The sequence below is a fragment of the Salmo salar genome, chromosome 22 (assembly GCF_965601325.2).
Source record: "Salmo salar chromosome 22, fSalSal1, whole genome shotgun sequence".
Classification (NCBI taxonomy): Eukaryota; Metazoa; Chordata; class Actinopteri; order Salmoniformes; family Salmonidae; genus Salmo; species Salmo salar.
The window spans coordinates 36411346-36438971 of NC_138312.1; the positions used below are offsets into that span (position 1 = coordinate 36411346).

A 27626-nucleotide genomic window follows, 5' to 3' on the forward strand; every position below is an offset into this window, starting at 1 on the left:
GTGCGAGACATCAGAAGAGTTACAGGGTGTGTTAAGTGGTGGTGTCCCATCCTTTCAGGTTGATGGCCTGAGGTAGGACTAAATATATTTAAATAGTGGTAGGGTTTTTTTTATTATTTTTTCAAGCAAAGTATAAGGGAGTTGTACTCCAGCCTAGTAGGTGGCGGTAATGCAACATGTATTGGATGCCAACCATCGTTAAACCTTATCGAAGAAGCTACGTCGAAGGATGACCGGAAGTGGTAGGAGCTGAATCGTCAGATTTGTAATCACATTTTCGAGTGGGCTGATGGAAGTGTTGTTTTCGTGGACCAGTGACCACTGTTTGGGAAGCTGTGGCTAGCGAACAATCGATGATAAACAAATCAAATTTTACTCGGTGTGGCGGTGGTTCGGCTGTGCTGTGACTGTGTAAGATATGGTAGGAGGTAGGGATGGAGAAGAAAGTAAAGCAAGTATGGAGCATAGTGGTACAAATAAAGGAGGGTGTAAGAAAGGGAAAAACAAAGTGGGAGAGAAAGGGAGTAGGGGTTTAAAGGGGAGCGAGAGGTCTGTGGGGGCAGAGAGGAGGCAGAAGATAAAGTTTGATGAGAGCAACATAGTTTCCAACGCTAGCGGCAGTTCGGGGGTAGAATGTGCCGGGGAAAGGCAAGATAAAACGCGAGGGCAGCATCGAGTTGAGGAGGAGCATAAAGTATTTCTGAAGTTTAGGGAGGAAGGGGGAGTTGGGGCGATGAGTCCGATAAGGTTGACGGCTGTAATAAGAGTTGATTGGGGAAGTTGTCAGTGCTAAAGTGTCAAGAGATGGGAACTTGTTGGTGTTCAGTAAGGACATGGCACAGGGGGGAAAGCTCTGAGTGAAGCAAATAGGGAAGAGTAAGGTGGTGTTGAGCAGCTGGACTGATCAAGCAGGGAAGTAGTGGATTAAAGGGGTGATAACAGGAGTGCCTGTGAGTGTTATATGAGTTATTATGTGAGGGCTTATGTACCGAAGCCTTTAAGATGTTATAAATGCTAAAAAATAGGTGTGGAGGGGAGTATGGGAAGTGTGGGCATGCTGTACAACCAAAATGCTGCAGCTGTTGGGGTGCAGGCCTAAGATAGGGGAGTTTCAGTAAGATCTAAGATATATGTATAAGATATGTTTTAGTAAGATTGGATTTTTGGCATTATAGCAATGGTTATCAACTGTACTGCAGGGATGGAATGTAAATAGCAGAAAATAGAGGTTGTGGTGGCAGCTGCAGACAGGTACTTGGGTGTGCGAGACTTGATGTCAGAGTTACAGGGTGTGGTAAGTGGTTGTATCCCATCCTTCCAAGCTGTTGGCCTGAAGTAGGACTAAATAGATTTAAATGCTCGAGTATTGTGTATATATATTATTATTTCAAAAAAATTGTGTGTGAGTGTAGTGTTAGATGGTAGGGTATTTGTTTTATTTATTTACTTTTTCAAGCGAAGTATAAGGAAGTTATACTCCAGTCTGGGTAGGTGGCGGTAATGCAACATTTATTGGATGCCAATTGCCTTTAAACCTCACCGAAGAAGAATATAGGAATATTGCGTATTACGGATACGATAAATTGACTTGAATTCGAAGGTTGGAATCGACAGCAACAGGTAGCCGAACAGAGCGTCTTCAGCATTTAACCGGATCGTTCGACAGAGGACGAATGTAAGTTATTAACCTACTAACGTTAAAACTCACTCGAAGGGCTGTGTAATGTGTACTGTCAATACTGAGAGATGATGTTGTGAACCATCCTTTATTGCCAGATAAAACCCTGATTCTGTCCTTTTGAAGGTATTGTAACGACCAATGTTAGCTAGTAGCTATTAACTTTAGGTGACAATCTAAGGTCACGACGACAAATAACTTGTTATGAAAACAAAGCAGTGACTAATGATTGTCAAACATCATCTGTTAGTTTAACATGCGAGTCACCGGGCAGAAGCTCGAACTGGGGGCCCCATCCGTCTAGTGAGTCTGTACTGTAGTTGATTAGTAAACTGGAACAGATAAATTCAAGGCGTTTTCCTGCTATGTGTCACGTAGCTAGTATGTTGTGTAAGGACATGTTGTGTTATAAGCAATGTATATGGAATATAAATGATTAAATTACTGCATTTTTAATGGTCTTGAAGGAAAAACTATATACATTACTTTAGCAAGTCCGTATGACAGATTAATATAAATTGGACTGTTATTGGTCCATCAAGCCAGTATTCTCTCATGTCTGCCCCTCTTTCCTCCCAGTTACCATGTCCTCCAACAACAATTTTTCATCATTTGATGATGAGAATGAATCAAAATTGATGAGGAAAGCAAAGGAGTCGCCGTTTGTCCCAATAGGTAAGTGAAACTGTAGAATAAAAAAAACAATATTCAAGGGCAGGAATTATGTTGGGTTTCATTGTAGTGGAGGTTTTCCATAGTGCATGTTTGATTGAATCCCAGTCAGTCATGGAATAAATTGCAATCCACCCTTCCAACTCTGGTTCTATGGTTAGATATCACACACCCAGTAACCAAACGTAGCAGGCATAAAACAAACTCAGTATTGGAGTTCCCACATCAGGTTTTAAGTGGAAAGGAAGCTAGGTTGAATTAGCTGTGTCCCTGAACCGACTGCATCCGGTTGTCAACTCCACTAAACCCAGTGCTTGACTTGGGCAGGAGCTCACTGGAACTGAGTACTGGCACCTCAAATCTTCTACAGCTTGAGGTCCTGCACCTCCTAGAATAACAGTTCAAAATGATTGTGGAGCTCCTGCACCTAAATGTAAACAGTACCCAAAATGAGTACCGGCACCTATTTCAGTCCAAGTCGAGCACTGGGTAGGCCTCCACCCACCCAGTCATCATTACATTTCCCGTGTGTGTGTTTTACAGGCATGGCAGGATGTGCTGCAGTGGTAGCCTTTGGTCTGTGGAGGCTGAAGTCACGGGGGAACACAAAGATGTCAGTCCACCTCATCCACATGCGTGTTGGAGCTCAAGGCTTTATAGTAGGCGCAATGACATTAGGTAAATCCTAATCCAATATGTGCTGTATAACAGATACACAGGCCCAACAGCTAATATCTCTATCAATTTACAGGGAAAACATGTACCACGCAAGACTGACCGTGTTGTGTCCTTACACACTAACATAAAATAGACCACTAACATGACTTTGTTTGTCTATTTGTAGGGGTGATCTACTCCATGTACAAAGAATATGGTGCCCACAAGGACCTGGGTAAAGACAGCAAGTGAGCCTACCAGCCAATCAGCAACTGGCTTGACCAGAGCACGCATCAAGCCTGCCATTCCTGCATTGTACTTTTTGAAATAGAAGTCCTAGAATGGATCATATCTGTCAAAGTAACATTCCATTGATGGCAAGTAATTTTTACTGAACAAACATAAATGCAACAATTTCAAAGATTTTACTGAGTTAGTTCATATAAGGAAATCAGTTAATTGAAATAAATTCATGAGGCCCAAATCTATAGATTTCACATGACTGGGCAGGGTGCAGCCATGGGTGGGCCTGGGAGGGCATAGGCCCACTCACTGGGGAGCCAGGCCCAGCCAATCAGAATGAGTTTTTCCCCACAAAAGGGCTTTATTACAGACAAATATTTCTCAGTTTCATCAGCTGTCCGGGTGGCTGGTTTCAGACAATACTGCAGGTGACAAAGCCAGATGTGGAGGTCCTGGGCTGGTGTGGTTGCACATAGTCTACGGTTTTGAGGCTGGTTAGAAGTACTGCCAATTTCTCTAAAACGACATTGGAGGCTGCTTATGGTAGAGAAATTAACATTTAATTCTCAGGCAACAGCTCTGGTGGATATTCCTGCAGTCAGCATGCCAATTGCATGTGCCCTCAACTTGAGACATCTGTGGCATTGTGTTGTGTGCCAAAACTGCACATTTTAGTGGCCTTTTATCCCCAGCACGAGGTGCACCTGTGTAATGATCATGCTGTTTAATCAGCTTCTTGATATGCCACACCTGTCAGGTGGCTGGATTATCTTGGCAAGCGAGAAATGCTCACTAACAGGGATGTAAACAAATTTGTGCACACAATGAGAGAACGCTTTTGCTTATGGAACATTTCTGGGATCTTTTAGTTTTGCTCATCAAACTTGGGACGAACACTTTACATGTTGCGTTTTATATTTTTCTGTATATTTTGGATGATGTTGTGGTTTTGTTGTTGTAGCATTTCAATCTGGCAATCACTTTGAAAAAGTATATACATGTCAGGAAATTGGCCAGCACATCCATTGTGTGTTCTGTTTATCATTATCTCTCTGCTAGACAGCTGCTGTAAACCACTAGTAAAATATAACCTTTTAGGTAACTAAACCCATAGACTACTATAGTTAATCCATACACTGAACCTTGCCATGAAGAGTTATTTGTGTGTGTGTGTATATAGCTTATTTACTTTGACATGTGAGTGAACCATTTTTTATTCTACATGAACAGGTACAGACGTAGGTTATACTTTCAACTAACTATCCACACACTAATGAGAAGTATTGGCAAAAAAACTTAGAGCTCAGGGGGTCACTCTGTCCAGCCTCACTGTTCATGAGTTTGTACTTTGAAAAATATATTTTTGAAAAGTGACCAGAAATAAATATTTTTGGGGATGTAATTTGTACTTTTATTCATACAAAATGTATGGTATCAACAAAACTTGTAACATCCACAAACTGTTACTTTGGTTTTCCTTAATATATACAAAAATACATTAGTCAAAATATCTACTTGATTGTTACATTTGACAAATTACGAGTACTGACCTGGCTTTCTACAGTACATAAAATCAGTTTAACTATATACCTTACAGTGGATGATTCCTGTTAGAATGACATTAAAACAATCCAGAGTAATAACTAAAGTGGTGGCCATGCACATGCAGAGACCTTATATTTATGATCTATACTCAATGTCAGTAGATGGAAACAACATTGATTTTATTGTGTCATGGTTGATTCATATTGTCATCAGGAACTGTATTTAGCAGTGACACCTGACTTCAGACTGTGCCAAGCAGCAGAAAAGGCCTACATCTTTCATTTGTTATGGGCTTTGGAGATAACTTACACTAATGGAATTTCAATGTGTAGAGTTCTGTACAAACAAAAACAATGGCTTTCACAGAAAGAGGTTAGTATCACATCGTCCTTTCCCTTAAATGATCCTCCGGTAATGAGATCATTTGGGCATGACGTGGGCTTTGATGCCTTTCACTGTAAAGCCAAAGCAACAGTTTTACTGAGGTGCTTTGACCACAATAGCAGGAAATTAGTAAAAGGGTAAAATTATACAACAGATTTTCAATGAGTACACCCAATATATCTATTTATGCCTTGGGTGTGAAATTGCATTTGATAAAATGTATAATTATTTTGAGCACCCCTGTCCCAGTTTAAGCAGGGCAGTGGGTGCATATGGATGCATATCTACTTTTGAAAATAAATAAAAATGGTGGCCAATATATTCCAAGTGCCTGACCAATTAGGTTAGGAAGTTAAATCAAATTAAAAAAATGAAGACGTTCTAAAAAATAACAAAGCCGTCACCCCACCTGTGTTTTGTAAAAAGCTGAAGTATGGGCCTGGAGAAACGTAACCACGCAAATTCATAGACCGAGCTATGAAAGCAAGCCCTGACCTTCCAAGATAGCTTTAAGCACGTGTCGAGGATATACAGAGTTTGTTTACATTTACAATGTTTCCGGACATTGCAGTAAAACAAGCTTATATTTTTGGTTCTGATGGGGTATACCAGTTGAATTAAGCTCACGAGGCATTTCTAAGAAGCAATATTCCTCAAGAATCAATATATATATACACTGAGTGCACGAAACATTAGGAGTACCTTCCTAATATTGAGTTGCACCCCCCTTTTCCTTCAGAGCACCATCAATTTGTTGGGGCATGGACTCCACAAGGTATCAAATGCATTCCACATGGATGCTGGCCCATGTTGACTCCAATGCTTCCCACAGTTGTCAAGTTGGCTGGATGTCCTTTGGGTGGTGGACCATTCTTGATACACACGGGAAACTTGAGTGTGAAAAACCCAGCAGTGTTGCAGTTCTTGACACACTCAAACCGGTCTTGCCCATTCACCCTCCATGGCATACACAATCCATGATGTCTCAATTGTCTCAAGGCTTAAAAATCCTTCTTTAACCTGTCTCCTCCCCTTCATCTAGACTGATTTGAAGTGGATTTAACAAGTGACATTAATACGGGATTATAGCTTTCCCCTGGATTCACCTGGTCCTTTTATGTTATGGAAAGAGCAGGTGTTCCTAATGTTTTGTACACTCAGTGTATATTCATTTATATGCAAAACAATTTAGGTAGCAACTTGGCCCTTTAAGTATTCTATATCTTCTCAATTCTTACCAAAGTGAAGTTATTTGTTCTCATAAAAAAATAAAATCTACAACATATAGTACCAGTCAAAAGTTGACACAGCTACTCATTGAGGGGTTTTTATTTTTACTATTTTATTTATTTTTTACTATTTTCTACATTGTAGAATAATAGTTTAGACATCAAAAATATGTAATAACACATGGAATCATGTAGTAACCAATAAAGTGTTAAATCAAAATGTTATATTTGAGATTATTCAAAGTAGCCACCCTTTGTCTTGAAAGCTTTGCACATTCTTGGCATTCTCTCAACCAGCTTCACCTGGAATGCTTTTTCAACAGTCTTGAAGGAGTTCCCACATATGCTGAGCACTTGTTGGCTGCTTTTCCTTCACTCTGCAGTCCAACTCATCCCAAACCATCTCAATTGGGTTGAGGTCGGGTGATTGGAGGCCAGGTCACCTGATGCAGCACTCCATCACTCTCCTTCTTGGTCAAATAGCCCATACACAGCCTGGAGGTGTGTTGGGTCATTGTCCTGTTGAAAAATAAATGAGTCCCACTAAGCACAAACCAGATGGGATGGCGAATCGCTGGTTAAGTGTGCCTTGAATTCTAAATAAATCACTGATAGTGGCACCAGCAAAGCGCCCCCACACCATCACACCTCCTCCTCCATGCTTCACGGTGGGAACCACACATGCAGAGATAATCCGTTCACCTAATCTGTGTCTCACAAAGACATGGCGGCTGAAAAAATAAATCACAAATTTGGACTCATCAGACCAAAGGATAGATTTCCACAGGTCTAATGGCCATTGTGCGTGTTTGTTAGCCCAAGCAAGTTTCTTCTTCTTGATTTCCTTTTGTAGTGGTTTCTTTGCAGCAATTCGACCATGAAGGCCTGATTCACGCAGTCTCCTCTGAACAGTTGATGCTGAGATCTGTCTGTTACTTGAACACTGTGAAGCATTTATTTGGGCTGCAATTTCTGAGGCTGGTAACTCTAATGAACTTATCCTCTGCAGCAGAGGTAACCTTGCGTCTTCCTTTTGTGTGACGGTCCTCATAAGAGCCAGTTTCATCATAGCGCTTGATGATTTTTGCGACTGCACTTGAAGAAACTTTCAAAGTTCTTGACATTTTCCAGATTGACTGACCATCATGTCTTAAAGTAATGATGGACTGTAGTTTTTCATTGCTTATTTGAGCTGTTCTTGCCATAATATGGAGTTGGTCTTTTACCAAATAGGGCTATATTCTGTACACCACCCCTACCTTGTCACAACTGATTGGCTCAAATGCATTAAGAAGGAAAGAAATTTCACTATTAACTTTTAACAAGGCACACCTGTTAATTGAAATGCATTCCAGGTGACTACCTCATGAAGCTGGTTGAGAGAATGCCAAGAGCATGCAAAGCTGTCATCAAGGCAAAGGGTGGCTACTTTGAATAATCTCAAATATAACATATATTTAGATTTGTTTACCACTTTTTTGGTTACTGCATGATTCCATATGTGTTATTTCATAGTTTTGATGTCACTATTATTCTACAATATAGAAAATAGTAAAAATAAAGAAAAACCCTGGAATGAGTAGGTGTGTCCAAACTTTTGACTGGTACTGTACATGCATATTAATTGGAGGAAATTGCCTTTTTGGTAACAAACTGTGTATTTCCCATCTAAAATTATAACAGCGTTTCAAAGTCATATGGAAATGCTGACCTGAGAAAAGGCCGGCGCACTTGCAGAATTTTAAAAGCACGCTCAACATGATAAAAACCAACAACTCATTGGGACTAACTTTAAGATGATGCCAATCATAGTTAGGCTACCTGCCTAGTGGAATGTCAAGTGAGGGGTTCAAGGCTTCTTGTAAGGGATAGATGATGACGAAGGGCACTTACAAAGGTCTCGTTGGCACTAAGGCAAAGGAGGAGAAGCACTGTACTGGCTGAGCCTGTGGTCCCATGCATCCACCATGTTAGGTCACCCCTGTCTAGCTACTGACTTTACCACTGCTAATATCCACCCCTCCAAAGTGTCCTCCTTATCTCTCCACCATCGTGTTGCTGTCCATGTCATTCAGCAGGTAAATGTCTGTGTGGCCCGTCAGACTCATCTGTTGAGAAGAGAGGAGGGTGAGAGATGGTTCATCTCATGTAATCCGAGTTTGATTATCTTATTACTCAAAGTCATAAGCACTCGATTGGTGGGACGTCCCGTTCATCAACTCAATAATCATTACTGGCATGCTTAAGCAGTTGTTTTGACTATGCATAGGCTACGAACTGTAAGCAGCAAAGCACTTTTCAAGTGATTGTGATTGGCATCTATAGTCTCAAATTTTGAAATGAAAATAAATGTATCATTGACACCAACCAAAAACATAGTATGTGCTTACCAACGCAACACTTTTTGCTCATTGGGCCTGGTGGTATGTATTAATTATTGTGAAATCACAGTACAAGTTCAGGAGCATAAAATGTGGTCAGCCCAGTGCAATGCTGGGACATCAGGACTTTTATTATGTAGTGGTTGCTACAGACCACTATTGTGTGTAGATTGATGAGGAAAAACATTTATTTAATACATTTTAGAATAACGCTTTAACGTAACAAAATGTTGAAAAAGGGAAGGGGTCTGAATACTTTCCGAATGCACTGTAAGTGAACAGAAACGGGCATCAAAATCTTAACCCAAATACAGACATTGGAGTAAAACAAGCTTATATTTTTGGTTCTGATGGGGTATACCCGTTGAACTAGGCTCATGAGGCATTTCTAAGAAATAATTATTGAAGAATCAATTGATAAACAGTGTACAAAACATTAGGAACACCTCCCTAATATAAAGTTGCACCCCCTTTTGCCCTCAGAACAGCCTCAATTCATTGGGGCATGGACCCTACAAGGTGTCGAAGCTTTCCGCAGGGATGTGGCCCATGTTGACTCCAATGCTTCAAGCTGGCTTGATGTCTTTTGGGTGGTGGACCATTCTTGATACACACGAGAAACTGTTGAGTGTGAAAAACCCAGCAGCATTGCAGTTCTTGACACACTCAAACCAGTGCGCCTGGCACCTACTACCATACCCTGTTCAAAGGCACGTTTTATCTTTTGTGTTTCCCATTCACCCTCTGAATGGCACATACACACACAATCCAAGTCTCAATTGTCTCAAGACTTAAAAATCCTTCTTTAACCTGTCTCCTCCCCTTCATCTACACTGACTGAAGTGGATATAACAGGTCACATCAATAAGGGATCCTAGCTTTCACCTGTTTACACTGTTTCATCAATACAGGACCTTCTAAGTAGGTTTGCATGGGTGGGAGTTTCGGCTTTCCATGATGACATCACCATGTGGTAAATGTATTAATAGACCAATAACAAAGAGTTCCGGTGCGGATTGCCCCCACCCTGGCAGTGCTGGCAACACTAGCTGCAGTAACCCATGGGGAGGGGGTCACACTCGGACATTCAGAGAGGGGGCATATTATTGTGGCCCGGTGGCACAAAATCAAAGGTCTGACTGCACAGAGATGCTTGGGTATATGGTCACAACGGGGGACCACGTGTGGGTGTTTCAGAGGAAGGGGGTATATCTGATCTCCATCACCTAGGACGTGACAATGGCTAATCAAATCTCCCAATTTTGCTCAGTTTTGCAGGCCTTCTCACACAGATGCAACTCTATATGCATTCGTAAATCAAGACCTTTCTTGAGTTGGGCTCTGGGATGGTGCAACTGTTCAGCATCTCAGCAAGGAAGAGCAGTGGCTTCTTCCTTGCTGAGCGGAGTTTCAGGTTATGTTGATATAGGACTCGTCTTACTGTGGATATAGATACTTTTGTACCAGTTTCCTCCAGGATCTTCACAAGGTCCTTTGCTGTTGTTCTGGGATTGATTTGCACTTTTCGCACCAAAGTACATCAATCTCTAGGATACAGAACGCGTCTCCTTCCTGAGCGGTATTACATTTACATTTTAGTCATTTAGCAGACGCCCTTATCCAGAGCGACGTACAGTAGTGAATGCATACATTTCATACATTTTTTTCCCCCCCCCCGGTATGACAGCTGCGTGGTCCCATGGTGTTTATACTTGCGTACTATTGTTTTTACAGATGAACATGGTACCTTCAGGTGTTTGGATATTGCTCTCAAGGATGAACCAGACTTGTGGAGGTCTACAATTGTTTTTCTGAGGTCTTGGCTGATTTCTATTGATTTTCCCATGATGTCAAGCAAAGAGGCACTAAGTTTGAAGGTAGGCCTTGAAATACATCCACAGGCAAATGAATTACTTAAAAATCATACAAAGACCTCTACATGCTTTGTAAGTAGGAAAACCTGCAAAATCGGCAGTGTATCAAATACTTGTTCTCCCCACTGTATGTATGTATGTAGGAGATACAATCTTCCCAGCGCTGCAGATTTTGCTGCGAGGAGGCAGAGTCATTCGATCATTTATTTTGGTACTGTCCATATGTAGCTCGTTTTTGGTCACAGGTCCAGGAATGGTTGCAATTCTTCAGCATTTGCCTAGAACTAACGTTGCAGATAGCAATACTGGGTGATTTGAAAAGTCATAGTACACCAATCAATAATCTAATAATTATTTTTGCACATTTTATTATTTAATTTAGAATCTGTAGAAACTATGAGAATAGAAAGGTTCAGTACTTTTGTGAAGCATCACAGCACAGTTGAAAAATATATGGCAAATAGAAATCCAATATGGATGGTGTTAAGAGATAGCTGGAAGTGGTTGAATGGAGCTGAAGGGTGGGACTAATAACAAGATAAAATGTAAAACATATGGGGTCTGTAAAATGTATATAGGTTTAGAACTTTTGTGAAATAGCAGTTACAAATATATGGCAAATAGAAATCAAACTGGATGGACATCAGAAATAGAGGAAGGCCAGGACTAAAAACAAAATAACTATTGTAAAACATATTGTCTGTAAAATGTGTATAGTATGTATAAGCTGGAAGTAGAAGCCTAAGTGTTATTGTTTATTACTTTACTCCAATTGGGGGAGCTGTGGTAGGGTTTGCGGAGAATAATAAAGGAAGGTATATTCTAAAAAAAAAAAAATATATATATATATATATATATATATTTATATATTTAAAAAAAAAGGAGTGTACACACACACACATATCACACACACACACTACAATATGTCTGTGTTAGCTGCATGTGTGACAACTCCACCAGTCCTATTTATGAGATATAGATAGATATACATATATACACACACACTCAAATGTTTGGGGTCACTTAGAAATTCTTGTTTTTGAAAGAAAAGCAAATTTGGCCATTAAAATAACATCAAATTGATCAGAAACACAGTGTAGACATTGGTATTGTTGTAAAGGACTATTGTACCTGGAAACTGCACATTTTTTATGGAACATCTACATAGGCCCATTATCAGCAACCATCACGCCTGTGTTCCAATGGCATGTTGTGTTAGCTAATCTTTTAGGCAGAGTTGCAAAGAAAAAGCCATCTCTCAGACTGGCCAATAAAAATAAAATATTAAGATGGGCAAAAGAACAGACACTGGACAGAAGGCCAGCATCCCGGAGTCGCCTCTTCACTGTTGACATTGAGACTGGTGTTTTGCGGGCACTATTTAATGAAGCAGCCAGTTGAGGACTTGTGAGGCTTCTGTTTCTCAAACTAGACACTAATGTACTTATCCTCTTTCTCAGTTGTGCACCGGGGCCTCCCACTCCTCTTTCTATTCTGGTTAGAGCCAGTTTGCTCTGTTCTGTGAAGGGAGTAGTACACAGTGTTGTACGAGATCTTCAGTTTCTCGCATGGAATAGCCTTCATTTCTCAGAACAAGAATAGACTGACGAGTTTCAGAAGAAAGTTCTTTGTTTCTGGCCATTTTGAGCCTGTAATCGAACCCAAATGCTGATGCTCCAGATACTCAACTAGTCTAAAGAAGACCAGCTTTATTGCTTCTTTAATCAGCAAAACAGTTTTCAGCTGTGCAAACATAATTGCAAAAGGGTGTTCTAATGATCAATTTGCCTTTTAAAATGATAAACTTGGATTAGCTAACACAGCGTGCCATTGAAACACAGGAGTGATTGTTGCTGATAATGGGCTTCTGTACGCCTACGTAGATAATCCATCTTCAATAGTCATTTACAATATTAACAAATGTCTACACTATTTCTGATCAATTCCCTGTAGCTCAGTTGGTAGAGCATGGTGTTTGCAACGCATGGTGTTTGCAACGCCAGGGTTGTGGGTTCGATTCCCACGGGGGGCCAGCACAGGAAAAAAAAAAATGTATGAAATGAAATGTATGCATTCACTACTGTAAGTCGCTCTGGATAAGAGCGTCTGCTAAATGACTAAAATGTAAATGTAAAATGTTATTTTAAAATGGACAAAAAAAAGTGCTTTTCTTTCAAAAACAAGGACATTTCTAAGTGACCCCAAAAATATATGGGGGATTGGAAATTATTACAAAAGACAATTACACTGATGGAAGCAACAATCTATCCGCAATATTAAAGCTCATCCACCCCCTAATAAAAATAAAAAAAATAAATTAAAAAAAGTTCCAAACCACTAGTTAACAGCTAGTTTTCTGGTTGCCCCGCACCAGACCACTCCCAGACAGTCCTAGCACAATTCTTGCTTGAGAAATAGTTTTTTTGCTGAAAAGCAGTAAGGTACTTAAGATGGCGCCGAAGAGGTTGGCTGACGTTTTACATGCTCCTAACCAAATTGTGCTATTTTGTTAACCTATTTTTTTTGTTATTATGTACAAAAATGTTGCTGCTACCGTCTCTTATGACCGAAAATAACTTCTGGACATCAGAACAGCGATTACTCACCACGAACAGCAAGAAGCTTTTTCCTTTAACGAATCAGTAGGTGAGCGAGTAAACTCCCACTGCCATCCGTCCTACTTGCTAACATGCAATCATTGGAAAATAAAATTAATTACCTACGTTTATCCTACCAATGGGACATTAAGAACTGTAATATCTTATGTTTCACCGAGTCATGGCTGAATGACGAGACAGATAATATATACATCAATAGACATCTGTATATATCAATGATGTCGCTTTTGCGATTCTCTGATCCACCTCTACGCAGACGACTCAATTCTGTATATTTCTGGCCCTTCTTTGGACACTTAACTAACCTCCAGACGAGCTTCAATGCCATACAACTCTCCTTCCGTGGCCTCCAATTGCTCTTAAATACAAGTAAAACTAAATGCATGCTTTTCAACCAATCGCTGCCCGCACCTGCCCACCCGCCTAGCATCACTACTCTGGATGGTTCGGACTTAGAATGTGTGCACAACTACAAATACCTAGGTGTCTGGTTAGACTGTAAACTCTCCTTCCAGACTCACATTAAGCATCTCCAATCCTAAATTAAATCTAGAATCAGCTTCCTATTTCGCAACAAAGCATCCTTCACTCATGCTGCCAAACATAACCACATAAAACTGACGATCCTACCGATCCTTGACTTCGGCAATGTAATTTACAAAATAGCCTCCAACACTCTACTCAGCAAATTGGATGCAGTCTATCACAGTGCCATCCGTTTCGTCACCAAAGCCTTATATACTACCCACCACTGCGACCTGTTTGCTCTCGTTGGCTGGCCCTCGCTTCATATTCGTCACCAAACCCACTGGCTCCTGGTCATCTACAAGTCTTTGCTAGGTAAAGCCCCGCCTTATCTCAGCTCACTGGTCACCATAGCAACACCCACCCGTAGCACGCGCTCCAGCAGGTATATTTCACTGGTCACCCCCAAAGCCAATTCCCCTTTGGCCGCCTTTCCTTCCAGTTCTCTGCTGCCATTGAGTGGAACAAATTGCAAAAAAATAAAAAATAAATAAAAATCACTGAAGCTGGAGACTCATATCTCCCTCACTAACTTTAAGCATCAGCTATCAGAGCAGCTTACAGATCATTGCACCTGTACATAGCCCATCCAACTACCTCACCCCCATATTGTTATTTATTGTATTTTTTTGCTCCTTTGCACCCCAGTATCTCTACTTGCACATTCACCTTCTGCACATCTATCACTCCAGTGTTTATTTGCTAAATTGTAATTATTTTGCCACTATGGCCTATTTATTACCTTACCTCCCTAATCTTACTTCATTTGCACACCCTTTATATAGACTTTTCTAGTGTTATTGACTGTACGTTTGTTTATTCCATGTGTAATTCTGTTGTTTGTGTCGCACTGCTTTGCTTTATCTCGGCCAGGTCGCAGTTGTAAATGAGAACTTCTTCAACTGGCTTACCTGGTTAAATAAAAAAATATATAGAGCTAGCGGGATTTTCCATGCACAGGCAGAACAGAGAAGCCATGTCAAAAACAGCTGGTGCGCAATGTCTAATATTAAAGAAGTCTCGAGGTATTGCTCACTTGAGGTAGAGTACCTTATGATATGCTGTAGACCACACTATCTACTAAGAGAGTACTCATCTATATTATTCGTAGCCATCTATTTACCACCACAGACCGATGCTGGCACTAAGACCGCACTCAAACAACTCGATAAGGCCATAAGCAAACAAGAAAATGCTCCTCCAGAAGCGGCGCTCCTAGTGGCCGGGTACTTTAATGCAGGCAAACTTAAATCAGTTTTACCAGCATGTCACGTGCAACCAGAGTTTTTTGTTAAATAAAAATAAATAACTGTAGACCACCTTTACTCCACACATAGAGATGCATAAAAAGCTGTCCCCCACCTGCCATTTGGCAAATCTGACCATAATTCTATCCTCCTGATTCCAAGGAAAAACTAAAGCAGGAAGTGCCAGTGACTCACTCAATACGAATGTGGTTAGATGACGAGGATGCTACGCTTACAAGACTGTTTTGCTAGCACAGACTGGAATATGTTCCAGGATTCATCCAATGCCATTGAGGAGTATACCACCTGTCATCGGCTTCATCAATAAGTGCATCGATGACGTCGTCCCCACAGTGACCGTACGTACATATCCCAACCTGAAGCCATGGATTACAGGCAACATCCGCATCGAGCTAAAGGCTAGAGCTGCCGCTTTCAAGGAGCACTAATCCGGACGCTTTAAAGAAATCCCGCTATGCCCTCCGACGAACCATTAAACTGGCAAAGTGTCAATACAGGATTAAGATTGAATACTACTACACCGGCTCTGACGCTCAGATGTGGCAGGGCTTGAAAACGATTACGGACTACAAAGGGAAACTCAGATGCGAGCTACCCGGTGAGCTAAATGCCTTTATGCTCGCTTTGAGGACAGCAACACTGAAGCATGCACGAGAGCACCAGCTGTTCTGGATGACTGTGATAACGCTCTCGGTAGCCGATGTGAGCATGTAAATCCTTTATTGAACACCAAGACACGAGACATTAGAAATATACATGTTTGTTTTGATTTTTATTTTGGATACATGGTGTTGCTTTATTCAGTAGTGAGAGACAGACACTGTCATATAGCTTATATCTACAGTATGCTTCACTTGGTTCAAACACACCTCTAGTCAGAACAATGCACTGCTAACAGAGTCTGCTCAACATGTCTGTCTGCCTGTATTACACAGAGAGAGAGGCACTGGTATGACACTACAGTTACATTATACAGTTACACTAACATTTGAGTTTCATCTCTTAAAACCTTGGTAAAAACATAGTAAAATCCTTAAAACCTTTTATAGCTGCTGAATATTATTCTTAGTCAGATTGAGCTTGACCATGCAAGAACTGCATGAATTAGGTTTACAGATTGGTCTGTTGCATTAAACATCAGCAAGAAACCAGTTCTGTATTTGTATGTTCAATCTTAAAACAATATAGTGCTGACAAGCAAAACATTTTGGGACTATGTCAACAGTGGACTAATGAACCAAATACCAAAATATATTTTTGGGATGTAATTTCTTTAAAGCGATGTCCCAGTCATATGAACTTGTGGATACCATTTTTATGTCTCGGTGTCCAGTATGAAGGAAGTTAGTTTTGCGAGCCAATGCTGATTAGCATTAGCCCATTGACTAGACTTCGTCATTGCGCTAATGCTAGTTAGCAACTTCCGTCAAACTGCATGCAAAGACATAAAAATGGTATCCATCAGCCGGCTGGGGAAGTAGATAAAGGGCCTCATTGCCAAAATCCCGAAGTATCCCTTTAAGGGCAAATCAACTTGTTAAAATAGAATTTCAGCGTCTGACTTCGATCTCACTTGGAATTATAGGTTTTTGTTAGAATGAAAACAATCATAGAATCTTATGAAAAAGCGTTGAGGCATTATAGTGTGGTCCCGTGTGGCTCAGTTGGTAAAGCATGGTGTTTGCCACGCCAGGGTTGTGGGTTCGATTCCCACAGGGGACCAGTACGGAGAAAAAAATAAAAATGTATGAAATGTATGCATTCACTACTGTAAGTCGCTCTGGATAAGAGCGTCTGCTAAATGACTAAAATGTAAATGTACTCATGAACGCTTTTAACAGTCCTGTAATTCCAATCTGATGTTTATCTAAAACATTACAATTAACATTCTCAAGATAAAACTAACCTCAAGTGGTATGTTATAACATATGTAATTTAGTAAAGTGAAGGTAGCAAGGGGCATGTTATTAGTACCACATTACAAAAAGTCTACCAGTGTTAGACAATTGGCAAAACTCTCAATTAAAAGATATTACTCGCCATAACAAGGATATTGCACTTAAAAAGTTTGTTGTCCAAAATTCTCACTTCTAGTGGGGAACAACCCCAATTAACAAACAGATTATAATATTAACAGTTTTGAAGTCAAAACACATGCACTCTGAAAAGATCAGTTTGAATGTAGAGACAGGTGTTGAAAATACTGACTAAAAAGGTAGTTTTTGAAATTATGCTCAACCCAAACTAAAGGTGTTCTCTTCCCATGGTTTCTTTTGCTGAAAGGTGAGAACTGTAATTATAATGAACAAAAATCTAAAATGAATTCAATAATACAGCAAGGAGAGATCTACTCAAGTTCTACATTTGACCAAATAATCATAAATGGTGTCTTCACATAGAGGTACAATAACGGAAAAAAGTTAATTACCAAACAGACCGATAGCAGCTGCCAAATACTGTAGACTTCAGCTTATTATGTCAGCAGGTTAAGAATTGCCATTTTGCCAGATCAGAACTTGTCACATCTTAACCTGGAATAGGACTGCAATCATTTAAGAGAAATAGAATTCAAACTTAATTTTCTAATCGAAAAGCATAAGAATGTCACACCCGCTCTGCTTGAGCATGAAAATACAGGAGATAGGATAAACTATAGCTGAACCCTGAGGACTCTAAAAAGGAACAGGGGGGCCTCTGAACAGGAAGGAGGTCATTTGTTGTAATTGGGTTTTACATAATAAACCCCACATACCAGTAGCTCAACAGAACTGAACACGAGAAAACAATTAGAATAGTGGGGGGGGGGGGGGGGAAATGTTCTCTGAAGTGTTGATCTCATGATTAGAGATATCGGGATATGTCTTAAAATCTCTCTATAAAAAGGTTTAAGTCTCTCTCTCTCAAAACCTGAAGGACAAGACAGACCAACAAGAAGATTTTATGTGCAGCGAGTGCGTCATTTTCTGTTCGGACATCATTTTCTGTTCGGATATCATTTTCTGTTCATTTCCCAACGATTCTACATCTCCAACGTTTGTCGACACCTAGCAGGGGATCTGCAGTGCACAGCCAACGTTCATCTTGGTCTGTCTTGTCCATTAAACACTGTCCTGTTCCGTTTTAGGTGTCATACGCTGGCTGTTCCTCAATGAACACAGCGTGTCTGTTGTTGCTTACCCTGCTGCCCAGACAGGACACGTCCAGACAGGAGACCCCGAGGGCTATCAGACACTGCCACGTCTGTAGACACAGAGAGTGGAGGTGGTCAGAAGAGGGTTACTGTACTCCCTATAATAGTCTACAATCCATCTTTACAAACCATATCCCTGCATTCAGTATCTAGTATTCCACATCGAAAGGTAGCCTCTTTATTTGGGAATTGATCTACAGTGTTGTATGCTTATCTAACCCAGTCCATGCTGTTATAATGACTACTACAGTAACTCACCAGGTAGCACACAAAGCTTAGGTAGGCTATGCAGAGCAAGGCCACCAGCACGTAGAGCGCCACACTGTTCAGGCTGGTCACGTAGACCACCACAAAGTACATGTTTATGGCACAGACCACCAGGATGACCACCCCTCCGCCAATCTTCCACACCCTCAGGAGCACAGTCACAGACGAGACGGTTAGGCATCACAATGATAAATTGTCACTGTCATCGCATTTATTAGTTGGTCGATCAGTGAAAATACAGAAACAAATCTGACTACGTCCCAAATGGCACCCTATTCCCTACAGAATGCACTAGGTATGGCACTATGTAGGGAATAAGGATCCATTTGAGATGCATCCCCCGTCACCACATTTATTCATTTGTTGGTCTATCAGTGCAAATACAGAAGCAATCTTCAGTGTTATATGGGTTGAGGGTTAAGGTGACTCACAGTCCATTAGCAAAGTCATCCATGATGGATGTCAGACTGGTGAAGGTCAGGATGGGGATCAGAGCAAACGGCAGCTGTGGAACAAAGAGAGACAGTAAGAACCGACAACATTCAGTCCCCTTCAATAGCTTTTAATACATGCATCAGTATAAAACCCCCCAAAGACTCCCAGCCAGGCCAGAGTAGCTGCTACCCCTCTCTCTAACCTGCAGTCCCTAGCCCAAGTCTTCACTCTCTCCGTCCTGCACCCTTCTCCTCTCTAATCAATCAAATATATTTATATATTTTTACATCAGCCGATGTCAAAGTGCTATACAGAAACCGAGCCTAAAAACCCCAAACAGCAAGCCCTGTCTCTTCCCTTTCTCTGCATGTCCCCAAACCCCTTCGACATCCCAAATGGCAACCTATTCCCCATTTTGTGCACTACTTTTGATAGGGCTCTGGTCATGTCTTCTCTCTGACCTGCATGCTCTGCAATACGTTGAGGAAGTCATTCATGCCCGTTAGGTGCTGCACGTCCTGAAAGATGGCCACCAGCAGGGTGGGGAAAATGGCGATGGAGCGGGTGAGAAGCACCCGGGCAAAACGGGACCAACGCAGGTTCAGGAAACCCTGAGGCAGGGGAAGAGAGAGAAAATAGTCAACATACAGACAAACACACATCCCTACTGACAAAACCCTGAGGTGTTTACATACAAAACACCAACACACGAATACACAAGGATTGACTTAAAGGTTAACAATACAATGTGCACTCTCACATACACAAACACGGTAGTTGGGTACTTGTGCACGCTCACCTCCATGACAAACTGGCCAGAGTAAGTGCCTGTCATGGTGGAGCTCTGTCCTGCAGCCAGGATCCCGATGGCCCAGATGTAGAGGGCCGCAGGGCCAAAGAAACAACCCAGCACCACCCCCTGTATCGAGTGAGAGATTGTAGAAATTCCCTCCATGGTTATTCATATTATCAACACCAAACAAATGTTCATTTCATGGCAAAATGATTGACTGAGATAGCAGGTATATACAGTATCAAAGTGATTTCATATCACAGGTTATGTAGATTGTTGTTAATCCTTGAAAGATGTACCCCTTTGAAGATGTCCACCTGTAGCGTGCTGTTGTCCAGAGGGAAGAGGTCTGTGTGAGGACTGCCTGATGCATTGCATTTTGCATTCTGTGACACACAGAGAAGAACAGCAGCACATCACAAACAAGGGAGGTCACTGGTTTAGAGGTGCCATACTGATGCTATATTACTGTATAAACCATCTGTAAAGGTTTGTTACAGTCTGAGACAAGGAGACATGCTGGGTCTGGTTAGTCATTATACCCACCACCTCAATGTTGGTTTTGTCGTAGAAGGCCTCAGCAAACACTGCTACAACAAAGACGTTGATGAGGAAGGAGATGAAGAGAGCGATAGTTGACTCGATGAAGTAGTATTTGTTGGCCTCCTTCACCTCCTTCTTGTTCCCACGATCTATTTGCCGAGACTAGACAATAAAATATCAGTAAAATTAATGAATTAAAATATAATCACAAGTCCTGTGACATTGTACTTTCTGGTTGTTTGGCCCAAAAATTGATAAATGATTATGTTCCAATCGTTACCAATATTTTATGTCATAGTAAAGGTCCATGACGACCCTCTACTATGTCATAGTGAAGATCTTTGACTCAGTACTATGTCATACTATAGAGGAGTGTAAGACTTTCACTATGTCATAATGCAAGAGACCTACCTTGACGAGGGCAGAGTGCAGGTAGATGTTATGGGGCATGATGACTGCTCCTACGATGCCCACAGCCTGCTCCATCTGGGCAGAATCACAGTTCTCACAGTACGGCAGAAACATCCCCTTCAGCAGCTCCCCCTGGTCCGGACGCACCATCACATACTACAGGCACACACACACACGTGATGGCAGTCAGACACACAAATTCAGAAAAGAAAAAGAAAACTACCAAATTCTATCAAAGCTGCGCTATATACTATAAAAACCAGCTGGCAGGTTTACAGAAGGGGATTTTTTATTTTTATAGATGAACACAGGGAAAAGCTTGTTCTTACCTCATACCCAAAGCTTACAGCCATGATGGTGATGAGAAGCCCAAAGAAGGCTTCAAGTTTCCTCAAGCCTAAAAAACAAAAGTCGGAAATCAGTTTGAAACACGCCCAGACAGAAATGCACACACACGTACCCAAGCACTTAAAATCACAGACATCTTAATGTGTTGAAGAAACACTCACCATATTTATCTAGAAAAAGGAACACAAAGGTGTCAATGATGGTGATGAGGACACCTCCCCAAAGTGGAATCCTGGTAGAGAGCAAACAACAATGTTAGTTTGAACCCAATACATTGACCTCTAGAGCTCCCATTGTATGCCTTTGTCAGCTTCCCAAATGTTACCCTATATAGTGCACTACTTTTGAACAGGGGGCACTATATAGGGAATAGGGTGTCATTTGGGATGCACACTTTGTGTAATGTAGTAAAGTGTGGCTTGGTTGGGCGCTGGCGGGTGGTACTGTAGCTACCTGCCCATAGAGAGGAGGTTAAAGGCGATGGCACAGCCGATGACCTCCTGCATGTCTGAGCCGATGATGGCCAGCTCCACCATCAGCCACAGGATAATACGAGGAACCTTGGACGGGATAAAGGTGTGAAGAACAAGACTGGATATAACACATAGCAATCACATTCAATTCATTTAAACCAAACCCTTCTATATAGTGTAGGGCGAGGGAGGGTTACTCACAGTGGGGTACTGGCGGTTGCAGACCTCTGCGAGGTGCATCCCTGTGACGACCCCCAGGCGTGCAGCCAGTCTCTGCAGGAGGAGGCCGATGATGGTGGCCCCCAACAACACCCACAGGAGCTGAGAGAGCAAGAAAGAGCGAGAGGGGGGGACAAAATAATGGTGATGAAGCATGGCAGTAAATTAGTAAATGAAATATAACCAAGAGCAAAGAGACCAGATGTAATAGGGATGCTGATTATAGAATAAAACATTACTGTCCAACCGGAGATAGAACTTTGCCTTTGAGTAAATTACTTGTCTTCGAATTTGAGCATGGTTCCGAAACCTCTACAGTTGCACCATTGAAAGCATCTTGACTGGCTACATCGCCGCTTAGTTTGCCAACGGCTTGGCATCCAACCGCAAGGCGCTAGAGGGTAGTGCGTATGGCCCAGTACGTCACTGGGGCCGAGCTCCCTGCCATCCAGGACCTCTATACCAGGCGGTGTCAGAGGAAGGCCCTAAAAACTGTCAAAGACTCCAGCCACCCAAGACCGACTGTTCTCTCTGCTACCGCACAGCAAGCTTGACCGATGCACCAAGTCTGGAACCAACAGGACCCTGAACAGCTTCTACCACCCCCAAGCCATAAAACTGCTATATGATAGATTTGACAATAAAATCACAATACATCACACGTGGATACATTGCAAATCAAGGATAAAAATAAAAAAAAAGTTTAGAACCATATGTTAACATTAATTAATGAACAACAAATGAAAGATGGAAAACGAATGGAGTTGAGGCAGTTCAGAAAACTCTGTATGGCTTGAGAGGGAGCATCAAATGGTACAGTACAGCCAGGGAGAAAGTTGGTCTGTCAGTCAAGCCAGAAGCTCTCCATCAGGGTCCATCCCTTTGTCCGAAGTTCCCAGTTCCTTCATAGTAGCCGCTCCTCCATAGGTACCTGATCCTCCATTGCCGACAGTGTAGCACCCACCTGGGTGACGCTTCTAATGCAGTAAAGCACCAGAAAAAAAAAAATTATCAACTACACATCAGCAGTGGTCAGGTACAGAACTAAGCCAACCTCGGCGTGAGCTTTGGTTGTGAATGGTATGAACTTTGAACTTATTCACTACAGAAGTGATACTTCCTAGCCGTTGAGTTAGCAGCGGCCGCTGTAGACGTGGGCTAGGAAAGGACGGATGACGGATCCGGTCTAACACAGACGAAGATACTACAACGTATCCACATTACATTCTTCCGAGGACAGGAAGATCGGTTGGCCAACCCGGCCAGCATCTACGACCAATCTACCGAAGCGCAGCTCAGAGTAAATATTTATTGCATTTTCCTTTTCCAAATAGGCGGTCATTTAGAATGCATAAGATTCTGTATTTACGATAGCATAGCTGTTTTTGTTCCTCAGTCTTCCCGCTCATTCATTCAAGCCCAACCCCCTTTCTTTGTGTAACAAGCCGCCATGTCGGCTCCGTCCACCAGGGACGTTTTCTGTATGACATCATTTGTATTCTGTGTATATGCAATTCTGTGTGATTAGTTAGGTATTTAGGAAATAAATAATTAAACCCAATTTTGTATTGCTGATTCAACTTGTTAGCCAGGGATCGTGAAGATAACCAAGAATTTACAACTTTCCTTATGAGACTGAAATAAGGTGAGGATTGAGATGACAGCTATCGATGTAAAATATTACTAAGTCTTTTAAGAGTTTATTCGGAAGATAATGGCTCTATAAACGTTCTTCCGTGGTGCCCCGACTTTCTAGTTAATTACATTTACACGATTAGCTTAATCAGGTAATATTAATTACAGAGAAAGGATTTATAGAATAGCATGTCATATCACTTAATAGCCAAAGACACGACAATATTATGGCAAGAACAGCTAAAATAAGCAAAGAGAAATGACAGTCCATCATTACTTTCAGACATGAAGGTCAGTCAAGCCGGAACACTTCAATAACTTTGAAAGTTTCTTCAAGTGCAGTCGCAAAAACTATCAAGCGCTATGATGAAACTGGCTCTCATGAAAACCGCCACAGGAAAGGAAGACCGAGTTACCTCTGCTGCAGAGGATAAGTTCATTAGAGTTACCAGCCTCAGAAATTCCATCCCAAATAAATGTTTCACAGTGTTCAAATAACAGACACATCTCAACATCAACAGTTCAGAAGAGACTGCGTGAAATCAGGCCCTCATGGTCAAATTGCTACAAAGAAACCACTACTAAAGGACAACAATAAGAAGAAGAAACTTGCTTGGGCCAAGAAACACGAGTAATGGACATTAGACCAGTGGAAATCTGTCCTTTGGTCTGGAGACCAAATTTGAGATTTTTGGTTTCAACCGCCATGTCTTTGTGAGACGCAGAGTAGGTAACCAGATCTCTGCATGTGTGGTTCCCACCGTGAAGCATGGCGGTGGTGTGATGGTGCTTTGCTGGTGACACAGTCTTATTTATTTAGAATTCAAAAGGCACACTTAACCAGCATGACTACCACAGCATTCTGCAGCGATACACCATCCCATCTGGTTTGAGCTTAGTGGGACTCTCATTTGTTTTTCCAACAAGACAATTACTCAACACACCTCCAGGCTGTGTAAGGGCTATTTGACCAAGGAGGAGAGTGAAGGAAAAGCAGCCAACAAGTGCTAAGAATGTGGGAACTCCTTCGACTGTTGGAAAAGCATTCCAGGTGATGCTGGTTGGGAGAATGCCAAGTGTGGAAAGCTGTCAAAAGGGTGGCTTCTTAGAATAATGTAGTAACCAAAAAAAAAGAGAAAGTGTTAAAAAAAAATCTAAATATTTTTTTGATTATTCAATGTGTTATTTCACAGGTTTGGTGTCTTCACTATTATTCTACAACGTAGAAAATAGTCAAAATAAAGAAACTCTTGAATGAGTAGGTGTGTCCAAACTTGACTGCAAGTATTCAGCCCTTTTACTTAGTACTTTGTTGAAGCATCTTTGGCAGCAATTACAGCCTCGAGTCTTCTTGGTTTTGACTCTACAAGCTTGGCACACCAAGTTTCTCCCATTCTCTGTAAATCCTCAAAAGCTCGGTCAGGTTGGATGGGGAGCATCGGCTGCACAGCTATTTTCAGGTCTCTCCAGAGATGTTTGATTGGGTTCAAGTCCGGGCAACTCAAGGACATTCAGAGACTTGTCCCGGAAGCCACTCCTGCATTGTCTTGGCTGTGTGCTTAAGGTAGTTGTCCGGTTGGAAGGTGAACCTTCACCACAGTCTGAGGTCCTGAGCGCTCTGGAGCAGGTTTTCATCAAGGATCTCTCTGTACTTTGCTCCGTTCATCTTTGCCTCGATTATGACAAGTCTCCCAGTCCCTGCTGCTGAAAAACATCCCCACAGCATGATGCCACCACCATGCTTCACCGTAGGGATGGGGCCAGGTTTCCTCCAGATGTGACGCTTAGCATTCAGGCCAAGGAGTTTAATCTTGGTGTCATCAGACCAGAGAATCTTGATTCTCATGGTCTGAGTCTCCTTTAGGTGCCTTTTGGCAAACTCCAAGTGGGCTGTCATGTGCCTTCTACTGACGAGTAGCTTCCATCTGGCCTGATAGGTGGAGTGCTGCAGAGATGGTTGTCCTTCTGGAAGGTTCTTCCATCTCCACAGAGGAACTCTGGAGCTCTGTCAGAGTGACCATCGGGTTCTTGGTCACATCCCTGACCAAGGCCCTTCTCCCCCGATTGCGCAGTTTGGCCGAGGGCCCAACTCTAGGAAGAGTCTTGGTGGTTCCAAACTTCTTGGGGACCTTCAATACTGCAGACATTTTTTGGTAACCTTACATCAACAAAATCCTGTCTCTGAGCTCCACAGACAATTCCTTTGACCTCATGGCTTGGTTTTTGCTCTGACACGCACTGTCAACTGTGGGACCTTATATAGACAGGTGTGTGCCTTTCCAAATCAAGTCCAATCAATTGAATTTATCACAGATGGACTCCAATCAAGTTTTGGAAACATCTCAAGGATGATCAATGGAAACAGGATGCAGCGGAGCTAAATTTCCAGTCTCATAGCAAAGAGTCTGAATACTTATGTAAATAAGGTATTTCTAAAAACCTGTTTTCGCTTTGTCATTAAGGTGGTATTGTGTGTAGATTGATGACATAATTTGTTTTAAATAAGACTAATGCAACAAAATGTGAAAAGGGGTCTGAATACTTTGAATGCACTGTACACATCTACCACAATTACCTCGTACACCAGCACATCAACTCGGTATTTGTACCCCATGTATATAGCCAAGTTATCGTTACTCATTGTGTATAAATTATTACTTTTGTATTATCTCTATTTTTCTTTCTCTAAATTGTTAGGAAGGGCCCGTAAGTAAGCATTTCACTTTTGGTCTACACCTGTTGGTTACGAAGCACGTGACGAATAACATTTTATTTGACTTTGTATCCCTGTCCCTTGAAGGTTTGTGTTCACCTTAAAGCCAGCTTTAGCTCCAGACTGCAGGTCGGACTCGATGTTCCCTGGGTCAAGATAGGCGATGCTCATCAGGAAACCTGGTCCTGTAAAGGCCCAGAGTTTACGGAAACTGAACATCTGAAAAGAGAGGATCACAAATATTACAATCAACGCCTTAAAATAAATCTTAGCATTACCTGTCATTGAAGTTATAATTTCTAAATTATTCTATACTAATAGTATCTTTGTGGATAACTTTATTCAGGTCATAAACTTAAGTTAATATGCTCTTTGAGGTCATACGCCCTTAGAAGATAGGCCCTGTGATGTCACTGACCCTGTGAGGTAATGATAATCCCTGTGATGCCATAGGCTCTATGACTCAATAACTGTGATGTAATATACAGTACCCGTCAGAAGTTGACACACTACCCATTCAAGGGCTTCTTTATTTGTACTATTTTCTACATTATATAATAATAGACATCAAAACTATGAAATAACACACATGGAATCATGTAGTAAGCAAAAAAATAAAAGTGTTAAACAAAACAAAATATATTTTATAGCCACCCTTTGCCACGATGACAGCTGTGCACACTCCTGGCATTCTCTCAACCAACTTCATGGAGGTAGTCACCTGGAATGCATTTCAAATAACAGGTGTGCCTTGTTTATTTGTGGAATTTCTTTCCTTCTTAATGCGTTTCAGCCAATCAGTTGTGTTGTGACAAGGTAGGGGGTATACAGAACATATCCCTATTTGGTAAAAGACAAAGTCCATATTATGGCAAGAACAGCTCTAACAAGCAAAGAGAAATGACAGCCCATCATTACTTTAATTCATGAAGGTCAGTTAAGCTGGAACATTTCAAGAACTTTGAAAGTTTCTTCAAGTGCAGTCTCAAAAACCATCAAACGCTATGATGAAACTGGCTCTCAAGAGGACCGCCACAGGAAAGGAAGACCCAGAGTTACCTCTGCTGCAGAGGATAAGTTCAGTAGAGTTAACTGCAACTCAGATGGCAGCCCAAATAAATGCGTCACAGAGTTCAAGTAACAGACATATCAACATCAACTGTTCAGAGGAGACTGCGTGAATCAGGCATTCATGGTTGAATTGCGGCAAAGAAACCACTACTAAAGGACACCAATAAGAAGAAGAGACTTGCTTGGGCCAAGAAACACAAGCAATGGCCATTAGAACGGTGGAAATCTGTCCTTTGGTCTGAGGAGTCTAAATTTTAGATTTTTGGTTCAGTAGGTGAACGGATGATCTCCGCATGTGTGGTTCCCACCGTGAAGCATGCAGGTGGAGGTGTGATGGTGCTTTGCTCATGACACTGTCGTTGATTTATTTAGGATTCAAGGCACACTTAACCAGCATGGCTACCACAGCATTCTGCAGCAATATGCCATCCCATCTGGTTTGCACTTGGGGGGA

The 27626-nt window shown here is 41.6% G+C and overlaps 2 protein-coding genes across 3 annotated transcripts in view; one reads left to right on the forward strand and one right to left on the reverse strand.

Moving 5' to 3' along the window:
* The first annotated feature begins 261 nt into the window (after positions 1 to 261).
* LOC106583266 (HIG1 domain family member 1A, mitochondrial) lies at positions 262 to 4652 on the forward strand. Its single transcript, XM_014167217.3, has 4 exons — positions 262 to 1675; positions 2258 to 2353; positions 2894 to 3028; positions 3195 to 4652. Exons 2-4 carry the CDS (start codon positions 2263 to 2265, stop codon positions 3257 to 3259), a joined length of 291 nt encoding a protein of 96 aa, XP_014022692.1. The 5' UTR covers positions 262 to 1675; positions 2258 to 2262; the 3' UTR covers positions 3260 to 4652.
* The window catches only part of LOC106583265 (natural resistance-associated macrophage protein 2), a 34593-nt gene continuing 11614 nt past the window's right edge, over positions 4648 to 27626 (reverse strand). Inside the window, exons 3-16 of one of the 2 annotated variants that reach the window (XM_014167216.3) lie at positions 26201 to 26320; positions 21736 to 21855; positions 21515 to 21621; positions 21223 to 21293; positions 21043 to 21110; positions 20714 to 20869; positions 20306 to 20464; positions 20059 to 20145; positions 19766 to 19885; positions 19428 to 19577; positions 18963 to 19036; positions 18523 to 18676; positions 18252 to 18314; positions 4648 to 8516 (exon numbers count right to left, since the gene is read on the reverse strand). In XM_014167216.3, the coding sequence (XP_014022691.2) occupies positions 8445 to 8516; positions 18252 to 18314; positions 18523 to 18676; positions 18963 to 19036; positions 19428 to 19577; positions 19766 to 19885; positions 20059 to 20145; positions 20306 to 20464; positions 20714 to 20869; positions 21043 to 21110; positions 21223 to 21293; positions 21515 to 21621; positions 21736 to 21855; positions 26201 to 26320 (1521 nt within the window). In that variant the 3' untranslated portion in view covers positions 4648 to 8444. Of the gene's footprint in view, positions 8517 to 15827; positions 18315 to 18522; positions 18677 to 18962; positions 19037 to 19427; positions 19578 to 19765; positions 19886 to 20058; positions 20146 to 20305; positions 20465 to 20713; positions 20870 to 21042; positions 21111 to 21222; positions 21294 to 21514; positions 21622 to 21735; positions 21856 to 26200; positions 26321 to 27626 lie in introns of those variants that run through there. The other variant, XM_082967573.1, reaches the window with a different exon arrangement.

What these genes read in the sequence shown, in the direction of transcription:
- LOC106583266 (XM_014167217.3), top strand. Translation starts at nt 2,263, where the DNA reads ATGTCCTCCAACAACAATTTTTCATCATTTGATGATGAGAATGAATCA. An exon ending in GTCGCCGTTTGTCCCAATAG is followed by an intron (nt 2,354 to 2,893) that starts GTAAGTGAAACT and finishes TGTGTTTTACAG; the next exon opens with GCATGGCAGGATGTGCTGCA. An exon ending in AGTAGGCGCAATGACATTAG is followed by an intron (nt 3,029 to 3,194) that starts GTAAATCCTAAT and finishes GTCTATTTGTAG; the next exon opens with GGGTGATCTACTCCATGTAC.